At 37.6% G+C, this 19,468-nt stretch overlaps 1 protein-coding gene across 1 annotated transcript in view; it reads right to left on the reverse strand.

The window, feature by feature from the left end:
• The window catches only part of GRM5 (glutamate metabotropic receptor 5), a 246,074-nt gene that overhangs the window by 13,680 nt on the left and 212,926 nt on the right, over nucleotides 1-19,468 (reverse strand). The window contains 5 exon segments of the mRNA XM_032099124.1: nucleotides 1,383-1,544; nucleotides 3,009-3,107; nucleotides 15,981-16,734; nucleotides 16,737-16,779; nucleotides 16,781-16,920. Coding sequence (XP_031955015.1) covers nucleotides 1,383-1,544; nucleotides 3,009-3,107; nucleotides 15,981-16,734; nucleotides 16,737-16,779; nucleotides 16,781-16,920 — 1,198 coding nt within the window.

Consider the following 19,468-nt stretch of genomic DNA (forward strand, 5'->3'; position numbering starts at 1 on the left):
AATGATCCTGGTATCAGATGTGTCTTCTTTCCTCTACTACCATGACCTCATTGCAATTATAAATTAAGGTAACTAGAGCTGTGTTACACATTTTGTCCGAATAATGCCATTTCAAGCATCTCTGAGCACATTTCTGCTACACTGGAGCATTCTATTCACAGGATGGAGAGAGGACAATGGCACCTCTTGAACTCTGAGTTCTGCTTCCTGATGCAGCTACATGCTTTAAGGTGTTTTCAGTATTACTTGGTCAACATGATTTTTCGTTGTTTTCATTGCTAAAGGTATGAAATAGAAACTCGGAAAAATAGAAACCATCACCTTACCTGACACTGAAATCGAGTGTACAAGCAGTGCACAAGAGAAAGAAACACAAAAACCACACACACACAAACAAAAAACCAACCAACCAACCAACCAACCAAAAAAACCCCCTCATTTTCTCTCCCAGTTCTATCTCCAGAGTCAACAGTTGATTTGACTTCTATCCTCCGCAAACAGCATGAAATTGGAGGAATTTTAGATGTTTGGCATGCCTGATAAATAATTACAGAACTATCTTTGTGCATGGGATTTAGCCAGAAAATTACTCCTGTGAATTATTAAGCAGTTTCTTATTCATTGGATTTAATCAAATCAGAAATGCAAATATGATGCAAGAAATGCAAAAGAAATGATGCCGTGATGCCTGCTTTGTGAAAGCTTCCTAAAACATCCCATTCCTTAGTTGATTTTATCATATATATGTGAATGATGCTCACAGGTGATGCAGGATGTCGTAACTTCCCTTAATTAGAAACAGCCTTATAAGGCATCACATAATGTACCCACTACTTCTATTTTTGTGTCACTTTTCATCTTGAAAAATCTGAAGCCACTTGTAATACTAATATAAAGGGGTAGTTAGGCCCTGATGTGGAAAATGTCCACACTGGGGTTGGGACACATATATAATGTTGCACAAGGGACTTGAGGACATGAGCTGAACAACACTGCCCAGTATGAATTGCATGACATTATTTAGACTGAAAGACTGTAAGTGAAATTTGGTGTGTATCATGGGACCTCTTTGTCCCATGAGATGATGAGTTTTTTCATCATTCACAGATGGTCAGGCCCCTGTATCTGTCTTTTTCCATCTGTTCTTCATCTCAGTGACTTCTAGAACTGGTCTGGTACTTACTGAGACATGAGAATGGTACCTACTTTCTCTTCTGCAATGTCTGAGTTCTCTCTGGGAAATTCCCAGGCTATTCAGTGGCAACTCTACTGAGCTCACAAAATTGGACAAGGACCATTGGCCAGGACATTGTGGCTGGAGACAACAAAACACAGCCATCAAATGCAATTGGACTCTCTGTTAAGCAGCAGGTGTTCTTAACTGTTTGAGTAGGTCTTGCAGCTGACAGTCTTGCTGTGGAACTATTAGACTGACACAGTTTCCAGTCTTTTTGACTGTTAGGGCATCCTCTTTAACAGGAACCTTTTTCTCCTCTCTACTTGACTCAGATCGATTACAGTCTGGAATGCAAACAGATTCTTCACTGTGAAGATATAAAAAAGAAGTTTTTCAAGGGTGTATATATGGCCAGGCAAAACAGAGCTGAATACTGTACAAAAAAATACAGTTGTCTGACAATTACATGTACTCTTCCACTCTTCAAAATTCCATTATATATTGATTGCAGATAGCTTTCAAATGAAGAATAAATATTTCTGAAGGCAATGCAATGTAAGAAAAAAAATCCAGATGACACATGGACAAGAAACAATTCCAGTTGACAAAATATATACTTTGTGTACAACACTCAGCAATAAATGTTTCTGATGTTATTTAAAGTGCAGGAATCCTCAGGTGTGTGCTATGTGGTGTGAGTGTTGATGGCCCTATGTATGTGTGTGAATACTGCACCCAAGGGAAGCATAGCACTGTGCAAATGAGGAAACACTTGGGAAAAGTGAAGGTATAATTTGATCACCCTGTGCTCTAAGGTTATATTTATAAATATCCTACAGGGGTTGATGAGGTATGAGTAGATCTTTTAATAAATGGTAAAATGGTTCTAACACTTAGTAGAACATAACACAATGACATTGCTTCTTAAGAACTTTTGTTCATAAAAGATGTATAACCATCTTTGACATGTATGTGCTTATTCATTTGTGAAAGGAGATATATGGAGAAATGAAATTTCTGTCCCAAGGGAGTCCAACTTTTAGAAATCTGGCTGGACTCAAGAACAGCTGAAATCTCCAAGAATTTAACAGAATTAAGTAGTCTGAAATATTTCAATAGAAAAACATCAAGGTTGCCATACTAAAGCAGTTAATCCCAGTAACATTAAAAGAAATCTAGTATTTGATATTAATTAAATTGTAACATTGGCGCTTAATGTCATGCAATATATAATGGCAATAAAAAAAAGAAAATAAGTATACAAATTAAATTAAATGGGGAAAGTTATGAAAAAGATGCTTTAAATTCTATTTAAAATTACTTTGAAACTTTTCTTTAAAACTACTGTAAAACTCAGTACTTTTCCACAAGATATTTTGATTGAGAAGAACCAACATTTTCATATTGAAAATGTTTTCATCAATCAGTTTTTCTCTCTGCTTTTTAAAATTCTTTTGGTTGGACTTAATGTAACCCCTAATATATAGCAGGCCTACCCTTACTCCAGGTTTGAATGCTGTTTCTTTTCATCTGCCTGACTGGCTTAATGTGTAAGATTTCTCCTCCCCAAAGCACCATATTACAACAACATCACACAGGACACGTGGTTCAGGTCACTGGAATGAACATGGTGCAGGGTATTTTTTGGCAGTCAGATGGAACACAGAAATCAGCAGTGGCAACATGTTTTAATTTTTTTTTTCTTTTGTAAACATACTTTATGGGATACACAGGAATTACAGACAGAGGATCTGGCCTGGAATTGTCCAGGGCTGCTCCTTCAGTTCACAGACATATGACACTGACCTAAGGCCACTTGCTCTTTGCTTACCTGGTCATTGTAGCTCGCCCACCATTCCCCATACTCCCTTTTGGGGTGAAACACTCTATTTCCGACTTGTGCGGGGGGGCCAGTCTCCTGCCTTTGTACCTAATAAATCACGACAACAACAGGAGCAAACAGAGAGAGGTGATTGTGTGCTCAGCTTTCTTTGACAGCTGCTGTGCAAAGGGCCATGCACATGAATGCTACTGTGGCAGTGGTAGAGAAGAGTGCAAAGCAGCTGTGGGAGTGGTAAAAAACTGCATAAAACCCCAGACTAGAGTTAAAGCAAACAGGGTTATGCAGGATAGGTGCTCACTATTTTCTTTATATATATCTATATCTCTATATAAGATGACCCAAATGGTTTTACAGAATAAACAGCATGCTAACATTTTATCTTTAATAATTTTTGGAGTTAGACCAAACAGAGTGAACCAGTTTAAGGGAAGCAACACTTAAATTAAGAATCAGTGGGAAATCAGCTGGTGGCCATGTTCTCAATCCTAACTTATTTCCCTGGTCGTACATCTCTGTAATACATGGCTTGTTCCACTTTTCAAAGCAAGCACCAGTGTAGTGGAGAGGTTGGGTAAAAGTTGTGTGGGCTCACAGTTCATGTTGTGAATGGGACTTCCCTCTCAACTGGCAACAAATAGAAAAGTTGGATAACTTGCTGAGATCTAGACATAAAGTCAAGGGAAATAATCCCAACCCTAGAGCCCAGTGCAGTACTACGCATATTTTACGTACAGGACCTCACACTTGGATGAAAAATTCACTAGGATAAACAGTTTAATACTTGATTATCTAATTAGTCCCCGGATAGGATACAAGATAATACCTGGTCATTGTTGACTCACTGAACACAACTGGGATGTGAGTAATGTACAAATCTCACACTGTCTCTCCTCCCAGTAGTGAACTTCACCCTAATCGTACAAATTCTTGTGCTAGGTGTTGAAATACCTATTTAAATTCTTTAAGAAAAATTTTGAAAAAATACCTGCATGTGTCTTCTCAAAGAATTTGTGATATCCCACCCCCAAATCCCATGGGCTGCACTGTGGGCATTTAACACACTTCTGGGGGGAAGCTTGTGCATTTAATTCTGCTAAAATCACAGAATAAAGGACTTTTTTTGTTTCTCATTCATTAATCTGATCTGGATAACAAAAGTACCTTGAAGAGAACTACCTTGTAAAGGAGAAATAACCTGAGTACAGAGAAAGTGAGACTAGATATTGGATGCAGTTGCAGTAGACCCTCAGATGCAGCGTGTATTACATAAATCACTGATGAAGAAGCTTAGTGATTCTGAGAGTGAACCAGAGACAGTAAAATTAGGTGTATAAGTGCAAAGTCCTTTTGTTTACAAATTATAACCTTACTGAAAGGAGGAACAACAGCAATTTTGCAGACTGGCTGCCAAGGTTTTAAGACAATCCAGGATGTGGTGTATGTAGCGCTCCCAGATAGGCATGAAGCTCGAACAGGACACATATGTATTACATGGAAGGCGATTCCTAGAGCAGAGGAAAAGGTGGATGGGCTCAGAGAGTAGATAAATTTACTGAAAAATACAAATGAAGTCAAACTGGATCATACAAAATTAATCGGGATAGCCAGAGAAAAAGAGCAGAGAGAAAAGAATGTGTAGAAACTTCACAGAAAAGGAAAGGAAATAAACTTGGAGTGAAGGTGTTAGACATCAAAGAAAGTAGAATTTAGGAGGAGCAGGACAGAAATACAGTTATGTTTAGACTAAATAACCAAAAGAGATATTTTGCCTAGCAAGGCAGAAGGAAAAATCAAAAATAGGAAAAACTGGGAGACTCTAAATGCTCACACTAAGCAGGATTCTAGAAAGTAGCCAATGAAAGGAAACAAGAGGTGTCCTTGGTAACTCCATCCTGAAGAACCCCAGGTTAGAATGGATGTGACCCAGATAAATAAGCCCCCACAACTGTCCATTTCACATTAGCATAATTTTCACTACCATGAAAATCAGCAGAGACACTGTTATGAATCCCTCAAGTTTATCCATCCACTCAAGAGCAAATTGCACCACCAGAAATCATACATTGTCTCATAATACCTCAAAGTCTTGACCCATAGTAACTGCTACATTGCCATTCATTCAGTGCTAAATGTCCATGTAATTATGAAAACGGTGACCAAACTCTAATCAATCCTCCTAGTGCGCTAAGTGCATCTAACTCTTGGGGGGAACCTCCAAAATTCTTTGAGTGACCATTCCGGAAAGGCACACCAAAGATTCTGCATAAAAAGGGTTTTCAGCTTTCAGAGCAGGCACAGGAAATGCTTTTGCCTCAGAATGTCTTGCAGAATGTCTTGAAAAATGTCCCCTTTCAGGTTGTTAAAACCAAGGATTGCTTTAAAAGAGCCAGTCTTTTGAGAGGGAAAACCCTCAGACATTTCTTTGCAGTTGACATAAGAAATACTAAAGTGAAAAGTAAAAGGTATTTTGGCTTTTTGGTATTTTTGGAGGAGGCATAAAACATACTGTGTAAACACTATTTGTAAGAACAAATTTATTTTCTCCTTTTCTCCAATTCCAATTCTGTTAAATGATTTATAATACTTTGGGTCATCTTTAATGGTTTTTTTCACATCTTTTGGTGGGAAATTATGATCTGCGTCATTTGTTTTTGCACTGGAGCAAGCTGTCTTAAGGAAGATATTTAATGATAAATACTAATATGTTTTATAAGTGCTGATTAGTGACAGGAGATTTGGGGAGTAATTCCCAGTAACTCAGTCACTGCAGAGCTTGTCCATTTGCCAAATACTTGGTCACATCTCTCTATCTTACACAGCAGTACTCTGCTCTCTCCAGAGGGCCTCAGGAGAGAGAAAGAAATTTACTCCTGGGCTGAGAAACCATGACTGTACTGCCTTGGCTTTTAGTGAACTCAATGTACATGTGATAAACGGTAGGAAATACCAGTGAATCTGCTCAGGTTTGAAGGACTTCTAGACCTTTTTCTTGCCTTCTTCACCTTCCAACAAAACTCCTCTTGTAGACCAATACTAACGGATGCCATGGGAAACAAAAGGGGAATATGGGAATCTGAATAAGATCAGTAGTGATTCACTAAAATGCTGTAGAAATCAGATTTTATGTGTGTGTAGGTACAGATCCCTACATTATTATTTTTATTATTAATTATTTATTAATTTTGTTCCTGTGCTGACAAGAGTCTCTAGATATGGGCGTTTTTAGACTATGCCTTCACAGTAGATCCAGGTGCTGGTATCCTGATGGTCTTGACTTCATGTTAGGGTGAGACTCAGGTATGTTCATGGCCCCTCCTACCTCTGATCTTTCTCAATTTCCATGCAGAAGGTGTTGGATACCTTGATCAGCAGTGCATTCCATATGGCTGCACATCCCCTATCTGGAGGATGTTGACAGGCCAGACCTAGAAGGTGTGCCATAGCCTACATTTGTGAATAGTTTGGTCAAAGATATTGTGAAATCCTTGAAAAATAATCTATGGATAGAATGTGGGTGGTAATGAGCAGGTTCTGTTAAAATGTCCACACTACACAGGGTGAAAGAATTCCCAAAAGGCAAGAGCTTGCAATAGCAAAAAATAGTTGTTTCAAACAATCTGTTCTCTGAAAAAAAAAAAAAAAAAGAGCAATTAGAAACTGGTTTTTACTCTTAGACATAGGGGGTTTTTGTTTCTCTTTTTTCAGAAAAATGTTTAACTAAATGAAGATATCTCAGGGTATCTTTGGGTTTTTAAAATGCAAAGCAAAGGTAATTTGTTGTGTTGGAGACAGAGAGCTGTCATTAATCCCTATTTCAAATGCAATCTCATACGGCCATGCAGAAGTGTTATTGAGCACCCAATGTGTGCTTGACACTGTTAACTTACATAGAAGTAGTATTTTTCACATGCAATGTTCCTTGGTCTTGATACTAAGAAATGATGAAGAACTTACATTTCATAGCAGCAGAACTTACATTTCATAGCCTTTAGATTAGGTAAGACATTATATGTTTAATGATCTCTGCATAAATGTTAAAGAATGAAATACGAACAATATTTAGTGATTTAGTGTTGCTACTGCAGGGGCTGCTTTGAACTACAAATATGCTGTGTTCTTGAAAATCGATTCTGTGAGATCGGTCATGGTATCTTGAAATTGCAGCATATTGCTCTGAGTATTTTGAAAAGGGTCTCTGTTTATTTTGTCAAATTTTCCCATTTATTTAATGGCTAAAATAAATTGCATATTATTAAGCATGCCAGTTTTTTCTTTTAAAAAAAATTGACATATAAACATTACTTTCTTATTAACACAATTTCAGCAAGTAAAATTGCTTTAGAGCCAAACTTACAATTGATTTTTTTCAAGTGCAGCAAAATATTTTACTTTTTTAAAAAGCTTATTCTAATTAAGCAATCATATTTAATTGCAGCTGCTGAATTAAAATGACATTTTTGATGGAATGATAGACAAAGCATTATACTGGCTCAAGGGAAGATTAGACTGATAGCAAAATACTACCAGTCTGTTTATTTCCATTGTTCCAGAAAGGGTTTTTCCAAAATGCTGGACATACCATTGTATAGGATATTTCTACAGTAGGGTCTTACCCATATAAAGGTTCAATATATAATGCTATAGCCAAAACTACAGCAGATTAAAAGACCCTTGTGTTTATAAATTTTAACAGACATCTGCCTTAAATTTCAGTCACCGTCATGAAAAACTATCTGTCACCAAACACAGCTCTCAGCCAGATGAAATGCCAGCTCTTCCACCAGTCCACATCAACATTCAGGATACAAGTACAAATACCATTCACTGTAATTCATATAGGTGTTTCCACAGTGGCAGACTGGTTTGTGACTTGATGGACCTTGGAGGGAGGGTGCATGTCCTAGTCTTCTGTTTATCAGATTAATTACAGTGCATCAAATTAATTATAATGCCAGTTCATATCAAAGTTTGCTCTAGAATGAAGCAGAATTTCCTTTGGTAGACAAACCTGGCAGACAGGACCTACATCGTGCATGCCAATGAACATGAGAACATCTGCGCGGCTTCTCCGAGTGCTCTCCAGCATGTGTGATAAGGACAGTAGTGATATAGTATATGGTGGCATTTTTTTGTCATCAGAATTTTGGGATACAGGCTTGAAGATGAAAAACAATATGTAAAAGGGATAGACACTGCTATTAAAAGATAGAAATGCTTTCTTTCCCTAAATAAATATAGAATTGTTGCATCCCATCTTCACTGTTTCTTCCTACTCTTTTTTGCAGTACACTAGCAAGACTGCATTTTGCAACCTAGAGCATATTTGGGTAACAGTAAGCAGGGAACTGTTCACAATGTCATTTAATATCCAGACTTCACATATGATATTTGTTTCAAAATGATGGTAATAGCGTCTTAATAATATAAATAATGCCAAATATTAGGCTTGAAGACATGTGCTCAGTTAATGCAGCCAAAAAAATTATATCAATCAATCAATCAATCAATATTTTAATTAAATTTAAGTTGAGGGGAAAATTCAAAACAACAACGCTAGCACTGTACACAAAAACCATTGTAATAAGGTCATTTAAGAGTATAAACTCATTATACAGATGGAATGTTTTAGCAACAATTTATTAAAAGCTTTCAGTAATACCTTTCACTGAGTTTTATAAAATATTCTTCAGTCATTTAAAAGTATTTGAAGTTTAATTAATCACAGTATCAAACTTGTCCAAAATGACACCAAGACTAAATTATTTAGGGAAAAGTGAAGGACTCAAACTATTCAATAACCTCTCAATCTAAATTTTTGTAGCATATTAGATTAAAATAGCTCCAAATGATCCGTTTGGGAACTGATTCATTAATAAATGCAGACTAATCCATCAAAAGGATAACGACTTTCTCTGAAGATCCAATTTTTTTTATCCTCCATGCATCAAAATTAAATTTTAGCAAGGCTATGAAGCAAACAAATAATAACTTGTTGTATCAGTATGCCTAGATTTTATTTTTTCAAATAAGAACAATACCCGTTGGGCCAAACCTTCACCTCATGTAAATTGTTATCTGCTCTAATTACATGAAGTCATGTAAGAAGCTTACGCCTCACTTTTCTACCATCAACTCAAAATGCAGAGGCATCTAACCACTTTTGTGCAATTTGTCATTAATGGTCCCATTAAAGAGCATCTGGAGAAATTAACTTATTTTTTGGTACGCAAGGAGTTTTCAGTGGCATCTTTTGCCCTACAGTAATCTGTGGTCCTGCTTTGAGCAGCTTTTCCACTTTTCAGTTTCCACAAGGATTTATTGCATTGGGGTGGGCAATGGCTAAAATCTGATCATTGTTACAGTTCAAAGATGGTGCCAGTCATTTCTAGAATGTAACTTCTTAAGCATTAGTTCTCCCAATTCACATTCTTTGATAATCTCCCAATTAATTCTCTGTACACACAAGAGCAGATTAGAAACACTAAAAATCACCTCTAAATTATTTCTTTATGCTATAAAACGATTCTGTTCAAGATTTCAAATAATGTTCCCCGCATCTTATTTTTTTTTCCCCACAGTGAAATAAAACTGGAATTGGAAAGATCTTTTTGTGTAAATATGTTATAACAGACTGATAAGGTATTGAGGGGTATAAGACAGGTGGGCTGAAACCTCTCCTCTACCATTGACTGATACTAAAAATAATTTTACTTTTCACCAGAGTAGAAAATAACTATTTCTTTTTTTCCCAATCAGTGTTTGTTTTATACAAGACAGAATGGCTCCACCAAGTTCCAGTAGGAAAGCAAGCCATGCTGCCATCTCTCACAAGCTGTGGATATTACTCCATACGAGAGCTTGTGCACCAGGCTTGAGCTCAGTACAGTGGGATTACAACCTCTTCTATATTCAGCTTCATATTTTTCATGTTTAAATCAGTTCAACTACCTGCAGAAACTGCAGAACCAATGACTTTTATGAAATCTGTGACTGTTATTCTAGAGTTTAGGAAAGTTGTGTTTTGCCTTGTTTTGCCAGCCAATGGACCTGATGGAGGGTAAGTCTTAGTGTACTGTATGACCAATCAGATCACCAGGAGTATCTCAGCCCTTTGGTTATGAAAATTGTGAGTATGAACCTATAAGCCATGCCCTGGAAAATCTAGTAAGTAAAAAGCTTTTAAAAATTAGTTTGGAAGTGAGGTGTAGTGTTCTTTTATCATGGTTAAAAATGTGTCAGAGAATTTGTTCAAGCTGCATACAAATGAAGACAAAATTGGCACTTGTACTATAAAAATGTGTCCCAATAGAATATGCTGTGCCAGAAGCTCAGGATCAGTATCTTTCTCAATGGGTGTACACATGAGGAATGAGAAACAGCTTCAGCTTTCCACAAAAATCCCTCAGTTTTTCTTGAACTCCATCTTCTTTACAGGACTAGAAGCTCTATGTCAAGCAACAGACCTGTTTCATATTTCAGGCAACTTATCTTGCTGAGGCATAGGGAATTTGAATCTTTCACATTTACCTTTGAAACCCTCATGTTGATAATGCACACATATACTCTAAAATTGATCACAGCTTGATGGCCATGACTTCAAATCTATCTGCTTATTTATGCATGTGGCTTTCAACCAGTGAAAATTTGATACCTGGCCAATGGGAATTGCATGAGTTGCATCTTGGGGACCTTGGCATGTAACCAAGACAGAAGTTTATTCTTGTGGGGATTCCCATTTGTCTGGAAACTCAGTGTCTTTCCAGGACTTTCTTAATAATGTAGCATAGCAGTAGTGAAACCTTGAAGAAGTTTCTCACGTTTTCAATTCACTTGGTCTTTTTCAGTATTTTATATGGATTTCAATCATATTCAACATTAGAAGTACTGTTTTAAAATTTTCCTGAGGGAAAAAGAGAGGACTTTTGGAGAAAATTCAATTCAGACTTCTGAAAAAACTCACCCCAAGATTTTGGTGCTGAAATATGGTGCACTGATGCATGATATAATGCTTCGACTGGAATATTTCTAAACCATGAATGGCAGATTCTAGGCTGATCCAAGCATATTTTCTTATTTTCTGGTCCAAAATAGGTTGTGTTTGAATTGTAACAAAACAGATACAGTAAATCATAAGAGGGAAAATAGAAGAGATAAGGGAGAAAACCAGCTGTTCCTTGCAGAAACAGAGCATGCAGTGTGATGGTAGACACCTGTCTCCAAAATACTTCATTATGGCACAGTTTGGGACTGCTTGCTGTCTAATTATACACTAACTAGAGACACTGGTGGTCCAGGACTGAATCCAATTCAGTGGAAAAAATCTACCTTGCTTACCATGTTTCGCTCATAGGAGACATGGAATGGAAATTAACAGCATGTGAGCCCAGACACCTGATGGCTTTTTCTGAGGTACCAGTGAATCACTTGAGAAGGAAACACCTGATGTGTGAGCATCTTTGTTTAAGTTTAGTCAGATAAAACACAATGACTGTGATTTATATAATAAAAATTTTGTGGTTCCCCTAAGGGTGTTTGGCTTGCTAGGACAAGGGATCCCCAGTCCTGGATGAAAGCTGTCAGTCCTATCACTTCTGCAAATGGCATACAGAGCAATTCTCAGTTCTGTAATCATACAATGCAGAACAAACTTTTTAAGTGGACAAGACAATACATTAAAAAACAAGTGAGTAATACATTTAGTTTGACAGCCATATCTTATGTTTAAATACTTAGGAAATACTTCATCATATAGTAAATTCAGGTAAAATAAAGTATCACTGCCACACGAAGTTATTAAGCTTTAGTCTCAAAAAGATTTGTGAGAGAAGTGTCTACGATAAGGTGCAGAAATTTATGTGTGAGTTTCTTCTGTTGTCTAGTATTGTGCTGTTCACAGCTGTATGGAGGAATTAGGCACAAAACACAAACATTCAGTGTATCTTGAATATACCTAACATTATCTGGCTTAGCTGGTGATTATTCTTTCCTTCTGAGTGATCATAGCTACCTGCCTGGTTTACAGATTGAAAGTGCTGCTCAACCTTCTGGCTTAGTTACTCATTAAGAAGATGATAGTCTGTCTTGTTTTGTTTCAGGAGGGTACTTTTGGCTTGTACTGGGCATCTATCAGCTTCTCTCTTTTGAGAAAAATACTGGTAGGATTTTAAAGACTTAAATAGCATATATATATGCGAAAGACAGTATTTAGGGCTATTTTTAATACTTTGCTGGTTGCTCAGAACAGTTTATTACTTGCTTAAAGGAAAGAAATCTTGCTTTTCTGCAGGTACTTGTGGGGAGATGTGTTTAAAAGGTCAGTTTTGTAAGCTTGGAAAGTGGAGTACGTGTGGTTTGGCCCATTTAAAGACACCTTCCGGAAGACATAAACAACTACAGTGGTTAATTTTTTTGTGTGAAATCCAGGGTAATGATATTAGAAAGATATTAAGAGGAGTTTTTGAACATCTGCACTATTCTCCAGGTCAGGGTAACATGACTGAGACATTTTGATGTGCAGTCTTGACTAGAAATATCATCATAGAAATATCATCATAGAAATATCATAATAGCAGCTCTTGTAGCAGGAATATACAGCCTTTATCTTACATGGAATAGCGAGTTATTTGAGAATGAGGAGAGGATAAATTAGCCCTGTATTTTTGACCCTTGCAAAAAGGCTGCGTAGCATATGTGATAATAATTCCTGGTACTTCAAGGTAAGATTTACTTAATATATTTATGGCCTTCCTAGTGTCTGTGAAACTAACTGGTAAGATAACTAGAATCAGATGTTCCAGATGCCTCTCTACACCAATTATATGGCTTTGACTCCAGCTATGTGGTATTCTCCTTTGTGGAATCACTTCTGATAACGTCAGGTTTGTTAGCCCTGCTTTTAAATGAGGGCAGAATATCTTCTGGTGAGTACTGCTGAATCATGATAGCCTCCATGAAATGGTTTTAATTTCACTGGGTAATGAGTAGTTTTACTCTCTCCTTCTACATATTTCAGTATGTGAAGATTCATTCCAACACAGCTTTCCTGATTTTCTTAATTGAAGAGCACCCCATGCAAAAAGTCATTTAGGACTGTAACAGATGCACTGCTTTATTTGGGCAAAAGCAGTCTTGTTATCTGTCAATTTGTGGCTGATGTGAAAGCTCTGAGTGGCGCGTTGGCATTATCTGTTTGACAATGATTTGGTGCAATACTACACTGTGCTATAAATTAGTGTCAAGAAGCGAAATGTTAATGATAGAGGCCCCTCTATGCACTGGTGACTTAAATAGCACATTTCTTTAAAATTCAACAGTGACTCACTCTCTTTTAAACAAAACCCCTCTGAGCTATTTAAATAATGCCATGTAGTTCTAGTGCATATTTCCTTTGATTCTGAATACTTTGGTGTTTACTTGAATAACTATCCAAACAATCTTTTAAGCATTGTACTGAGTAATACCTTGAAACCTATTGCTTTGTGTAACCAGATTTTTTCAAAGAAATGTTTGATTATCGAGTAAAATGAGGGAACTCTGCTCATTTTCTACACTAAATGGAACTGAAGCTGACAGTGGTTTTCTGTTCTTTCTTGGAGATTTTACCAGACCTAGGTGAAGTCCTGAGCACTGTTTTAAATTTACTCATCACCTTTTAGGACTCTCTTTCATGTAATCAAATTGGCATTGATTGGAGAGAATTTCCCAGGATCGATGGAATCATTTTGCTCTTGGATGCCTAGACCCTTCAGGCACACACTGACTGAGCACTACTAAACTCAGTGGCACCATCACAGTTTAATCAGCTGAGGACTCAGACACACATATTAGGAGGATCTTCCTTGTTACAGTTTTGTGCATTGATGAACCCAGCTGATGACATATAAGTTTTTCCCCAAGTTTCAAAAGCAAAATTCTAGTTCTTCATATCCAGGCAAATATGTCAATGTATCAGCTTTCTGATGCCATTTTCATTCCTACACACACATATCGGGCACTCTCAAAGCTCTTTTTGGATTGAAGTGATTCCCAAGACAGTATTATTGAAAAAGAAGTCTTTGTTGATGATCTTTTGTATTCTGCTAATATCTCCCTACTGCAGGTATTATTTACCCATTGAGGAATATAAAGAAATGAAAAGAGAGTCCTCAAAAAGAAGAAAATGCATCTTGTCATTTAGAATATTTATTAATGGGGTATGCTCCTTGCTTTTCAGAACAAAATAAAGATTTTAGAGTAACATCTTTCCAAACCAGATCTGAACAGATGACAAAAGATTCCTTCCCAAGCCCAAGATCTTCCTGTCATCTATAACTTCATCTTGTTGAGTAAAAAATTTACAAGATGACAAATGAGTTCTGCAGCAAAAGTGAGGGAAATTAATAATAATCTCAAAGAGGAATGCCTTCTAGTGAAGACATATTTTGAAGAATACCTCTTTAACAGTCCCAAGAGTTGCTATAGGGCTTCTAATTCAAATACCTCAGGTCATTTATGCATAATGATAGAGGTTGCAGAAAAGGATATTTCAGGTAACCATCACTTAATCTGAAAAAGGATTTACCATTTTAGAATATCATTCTACTCTCCATCTGGAAAGAAACAGGAAAAATAACTCCCATAATTAACAGATCATAAGTATAAAATATCTTGTAATAGACTGGCCATTTTTGTACCACTTCAAAGTCTCTGAAAGAGAATCATTAGTAATATTGTGACAGAAAAAAATAATCACTTTGGCATAACATATCCCACAGGTATTAATAATTAAGTCCTCCCTCAGGTCTAAATAGTGGTTCCCACAAAAATGGAAGTACAAATTGTTCTTGTGCCATGCCAACTCCAGTTGTGAATAATGACATGTCTGGAAATATTCATAGTATCAATCCTAAAACCCATGTGTGTTTCAGTGAGGAGAACACTAGCTACTTTTCACTTCCAGACTTGATGTACGTAGCTGAGGAATGACAAAATTGTTTCTTTGCAGTTTCATATTGACAGACTTTTTGTTTATGCCAGAAGTTAAATAACCTAAATTATCCTCATAGCACCCATATCAAAAGTAAAAGGATCAAAGGATGAAAACAAACCACTGGACAAGGTGCACGCCTACACTTTCCATCTATGAAGCAGGGCAGTGTTTCCACTCCAGAGCTCTCCTTTCTCTTTAGTGTTCACTTAAGGTAATTTTTATACACTGAACATACAAGTTGTCTTCATGATTGCTGAATTCAAATAATGCCTTAGGAAGAAACAAAGAAAGATTTCATAAGGGAGTAAGGGAGTATCTGTTCAGTGGCAGGAAGGGTAGACAGAGCGGGGCCTGTGAACAGCTGAATTTGTTAGGGTTAGGAGGATGTGTACAGAAAAAGGTAAGGAAGAGATGATAGTTGAGAACAAAGAAAGAAATTAGGAAGAGATAGTATAAGAAAGGAAAATCAAGGGAACAGGAGATAAAATGTGCAACAGAAGAGTCATATGGAACAAATCCTCAGATGCCTTAAAGTGGCTGCCCACGATGACTTGTGTTTAATGCTCATCCTTGATTATGGAGCTCTAACAGCAACCCTGTTGTCTTACTGCTGTCACTAGAGGTAAAATACAGACACTACGAAGCTCATTTAAGGGAAAGAGGTTGTAAATGGGTGCATTCAGGACAACGAAATGTGTTTGTATTTCTTTTTCTCTTGGGTTTTTTCCTCCTAAGATCTTGTTTCTCTCCCTAGATTCATGTACAGTTGTCACAGCCAGTACTTCCAACTTTGTTCTGCCATTGCTTTGTCCCCTGTTTTTGCACAGTGTTTGGACTAAATCAAACCCAAAACTTGCAGATGTGGGACAGAGGACTCACTCCACTCCCGATGCAGAGGCAACGAAATTAGCACACTTCCCTTTTTCTTTCCACTATTAGTAACTCTCAGAGATCATAATCACCTCCCACACTCCCACATTAGAAAACTTTACCTAAGTGTTTCACCAGATGATCCCCTTCTTTTCCACAGGTTCACCAGGCTGCTGGAGCGGCTCGCGGCTGAAGATGACTTTCCATCCCCTACGTGCATGCGGACTACAGTCGATGTGGTGAATGCACTGCGCACGTTTCTCTCTGGCTTAGCAAGGATGATGTACACCTTGGGCACAAACATACAGCCAAGGGCCACCGTGGCACTCAGACTCACTGAGAAACACATGGTGATTATCTTGTAGTTGCTTCCAAAATATATTGGCACAAAAGCCAGCCAAATGATGCAGGTGGTATACATCGTGAAGGCAATATATTTTGCTTCATTGAAATTAGCTGGGACATTTCTTGTCTTAAATGCATAAAAGGTGCAGCTCAAAATTAATAATCCATTATATCCAAGGGGAGTCACAACACCCAAGTTGGTGGTGTTACAAATCAGGTAGACCTCTCGGATGCTTGGGTAATCATGCATTATATCTGGTGGCTCCATTATAAAGAGGGCAACTATGATGCCTAATTGTATACATATCAAGATAAAAGCAATAACCAGCTGGGCGCAGGCACTCATGAACCTAGGTTTCTTTGTACAAATTTTCTTCTTGCTTCCAGCCAGGATTCTTGCAATGCGGTTGGTTTTAGTTACTAGAGCAGAATAGCTCATAGCCGGCGAGAGGCCGATGCCAATCCGCTGAAGGTAACAGTAAATCTGTTGAGGTTTTGCAATCAGACAGAAAGTGCACAAATAACCAAGCAGATGCCGGCCAGAATGATGTAGCAAAGTTCTCGGCTGGATGATTGTGACCACCGGAGTGTCACGGTACATTATGAATATGACTGTAACAAACAGCGTGGCCAACAGGCCCAGGCATGCAAAGACGACGGCTGCAATTGGTTCGGGATCTCCCCATCTGAGATACTGGACTGGGATGAGGTCACAACCTACAGAAGAAGAGAAAGTAAAAGGTAAACTGAAGTTTATAGATGTGAGATTCTTTAATGATAGTTAGAGGTTTTCCTGGTATTCCTCTTCTTTTTGTCTTTCAGGAAGCTGCCATTGGAACGAGTGTAGGCTCAGATTGTGTTAAAATAATGTCAATATAACGGCAAAATAAGTACATTTCAATGACAGCTTATTTCAGTAATACACTTTATCTGGAATAGAACATGATGGCCAAGCTGATTAAGATAGGTCATGTCTCACAGTGGAATTTACTTTTTAAATTCTATGAAATATTAGAATTTATGAACAAATTTCCACAGCAAGTTGCATTACCTCAGTACAAAGTGCTTCAGAGTTCCCTGCATACTATTTACACTTAAAGGACTAGATGTCAATTCTAGTAATTATATTGTACGTTATAAAGGATATTGGTCTTTGCTTAATGATTGTGGAGAGAAATCTTGTAGATTCTAACTGTCAAAAAAAGAGATATCTTTCTCAGATATGCTACCTTTTTTCTAACAAAAAATTTCTAGAATTGGACTTGCAAGTAATAGGTAATTTGGAATGGCACACCCTGCTCACTTATCAGTCATTCATCCTTTTGAAAGTTCTGAAAAATTAAAACCATAATCTAACTTGTGAAATCAAACTGAATTTAATAAATTAGCACAAAGCTGAATTAGTAGTGCAACCCACCTACAGACACTTGTTTTCAGTTTTGTATAGGTTTTAGTAGGTCATTCTATTCACCTGGGTCATAGGAAGTCAAAAAGGCTTTTAATTCTGCAGTGTACAGATCAGCAGACAGGAGTAACAGGCTGTCAGAAAACTTGTTGCTTGCATCCCTTCTCCTTCCCTCCTCTCTTTTTGCACTGTAGAGTCTGGATAGGTATTTCTGCTTTCTGGCCAGCCTATGATATCTTCCAGGATTTCTAGGCAGACATAGCTGCTGTCTTGCTGGCTACAACCATTGGCACAATGACGGCTTCCATCCTTACGTTTTGTTCCCAGGAACTGAAACTCCTGTTCAGGTCTCTGACCTTGCTTCTTTTCATGACTTTCACTCAAGATCCAGATGGGTTCTGTGCCTTGTGGCACCAGAGTATACTATACAATGCCTACCAAAAAAAAAATTTGTTCTCTACTTCCCATCAGCAGGTGATGTCCAGGCACTTCCTGGGAAGCAGGCTTCAGTAAATGTAGCAGTTGCTCCAGAACAAAAATGTCATAACAAAAAAATGCACACACCAACACCTTTCTCTAGGTTTTATTGCTGAGCACACATCATACGGTATGGCATATCCCTTTAGTCGTTTTAGGTCAGCTGTCCTGGCTGTATCCCCCTCACAAGATCTTGCTCATACCCAGCATACTGAGGAGGGAGGAATGTTGGAGAGACACCTTGATAAATGCTGTGTTATCAATATGTCTCTAGCTATCAATGCAAAGCACAGCACTGTGAGGGCTGCTTGTGGGGAAAACGAACTCCATCTCAGCTAATAAAAAAGGGGAGGACCTTGATGTTCTGGAGTGTAACTTCCTGAGAACAGTGGACATGCTGGCATTGCCAGCCAGGGCAGGACAGCAGGGAGTGGATGGTGGAAAGGAGAAAATGCAACTAAAATCTTTTATTTCCCCTATACTTGCACTGAGTTGACTAGACTTGATTACAAAATCTAAATTACTTCAAAATTTTGTATTTTTGTAATCATGTTGCTGTCTTCTGGTGAGGTCACACAGGAGAGTGTCATCCTGACTTGGAGTGGCTCGTGACAAGGCACTTCACCCTGTGAAGGTGGAGTGCCAGGTGCTCACATCTGTATTTTCAGCAGTGAGGGTAATTAGGACTGTCTGGTGGGTATGTGTATGCCAAGAAATTGCAATTAATTAGGCAACCTGGGATCTCAGTGATGAACAGGAGTAAATGTAGATATCAGAACGATAATTGGCAATTTTTACATGCAAGGTCTATTGTTTGCCTTTTCCTGTATTTTAAGTGGATCTTAGAGTTTTCCAAATCTGCCACTGAAATTCTTAGTAGTAAAAACCATTTCATGAAACAGTATGGGTAGATATTAGGCTTAACTCCTTTCTTCTCCAAGTATTTCTTCATTCTGTATCTCTACAGAAATAATGTAATTGAAGATATAATACCTTCAATAAGGTGGCAATAGTACAAGGCAGATAGTGTTCTTGAAGAGAGCAGAAAAATCAGAGGAATGGGGTCAATGAGTCTTTGAACTTTAGTGCAATTAAAGGATAAAAATTTGCAGTCACTTTAGTGTAAGAGAATTGGGCTCCTTACTGAATACAGATTAATTTGCCATCCATATTTGACTGCTTTGATGTGAAAAGCTTTCTCTTGCATTAATAAAATTATTACCACACCTAAATGTAAGAAAGGCGTTAGATGATGAAACATTCTCATTGCATTAGTTGATGATAACTATTTAACTCTTGCTGTTTTTATGGGTTTACTTATTCAATATTGTGTGGGCGTGATACTGTATTTCTTTCCGGCTTTTTCAAGCTTACAGTAGCACA

Source organism: Corvus moneduloides, chromosome 2 (assembly GCF_009650955.1).
Source record: "Corvus moneduloides isolate bCorMon1 chromosome 2, bCorMon1.pri, whole genome shotgun sequence".
In the NCBI taxonomy this organism is placed as follows: Eukaryota; Metazoa; Chordata; class Aves; order Passeriformes; family Corvidae; genus Corvus; species Corvus moneduloides.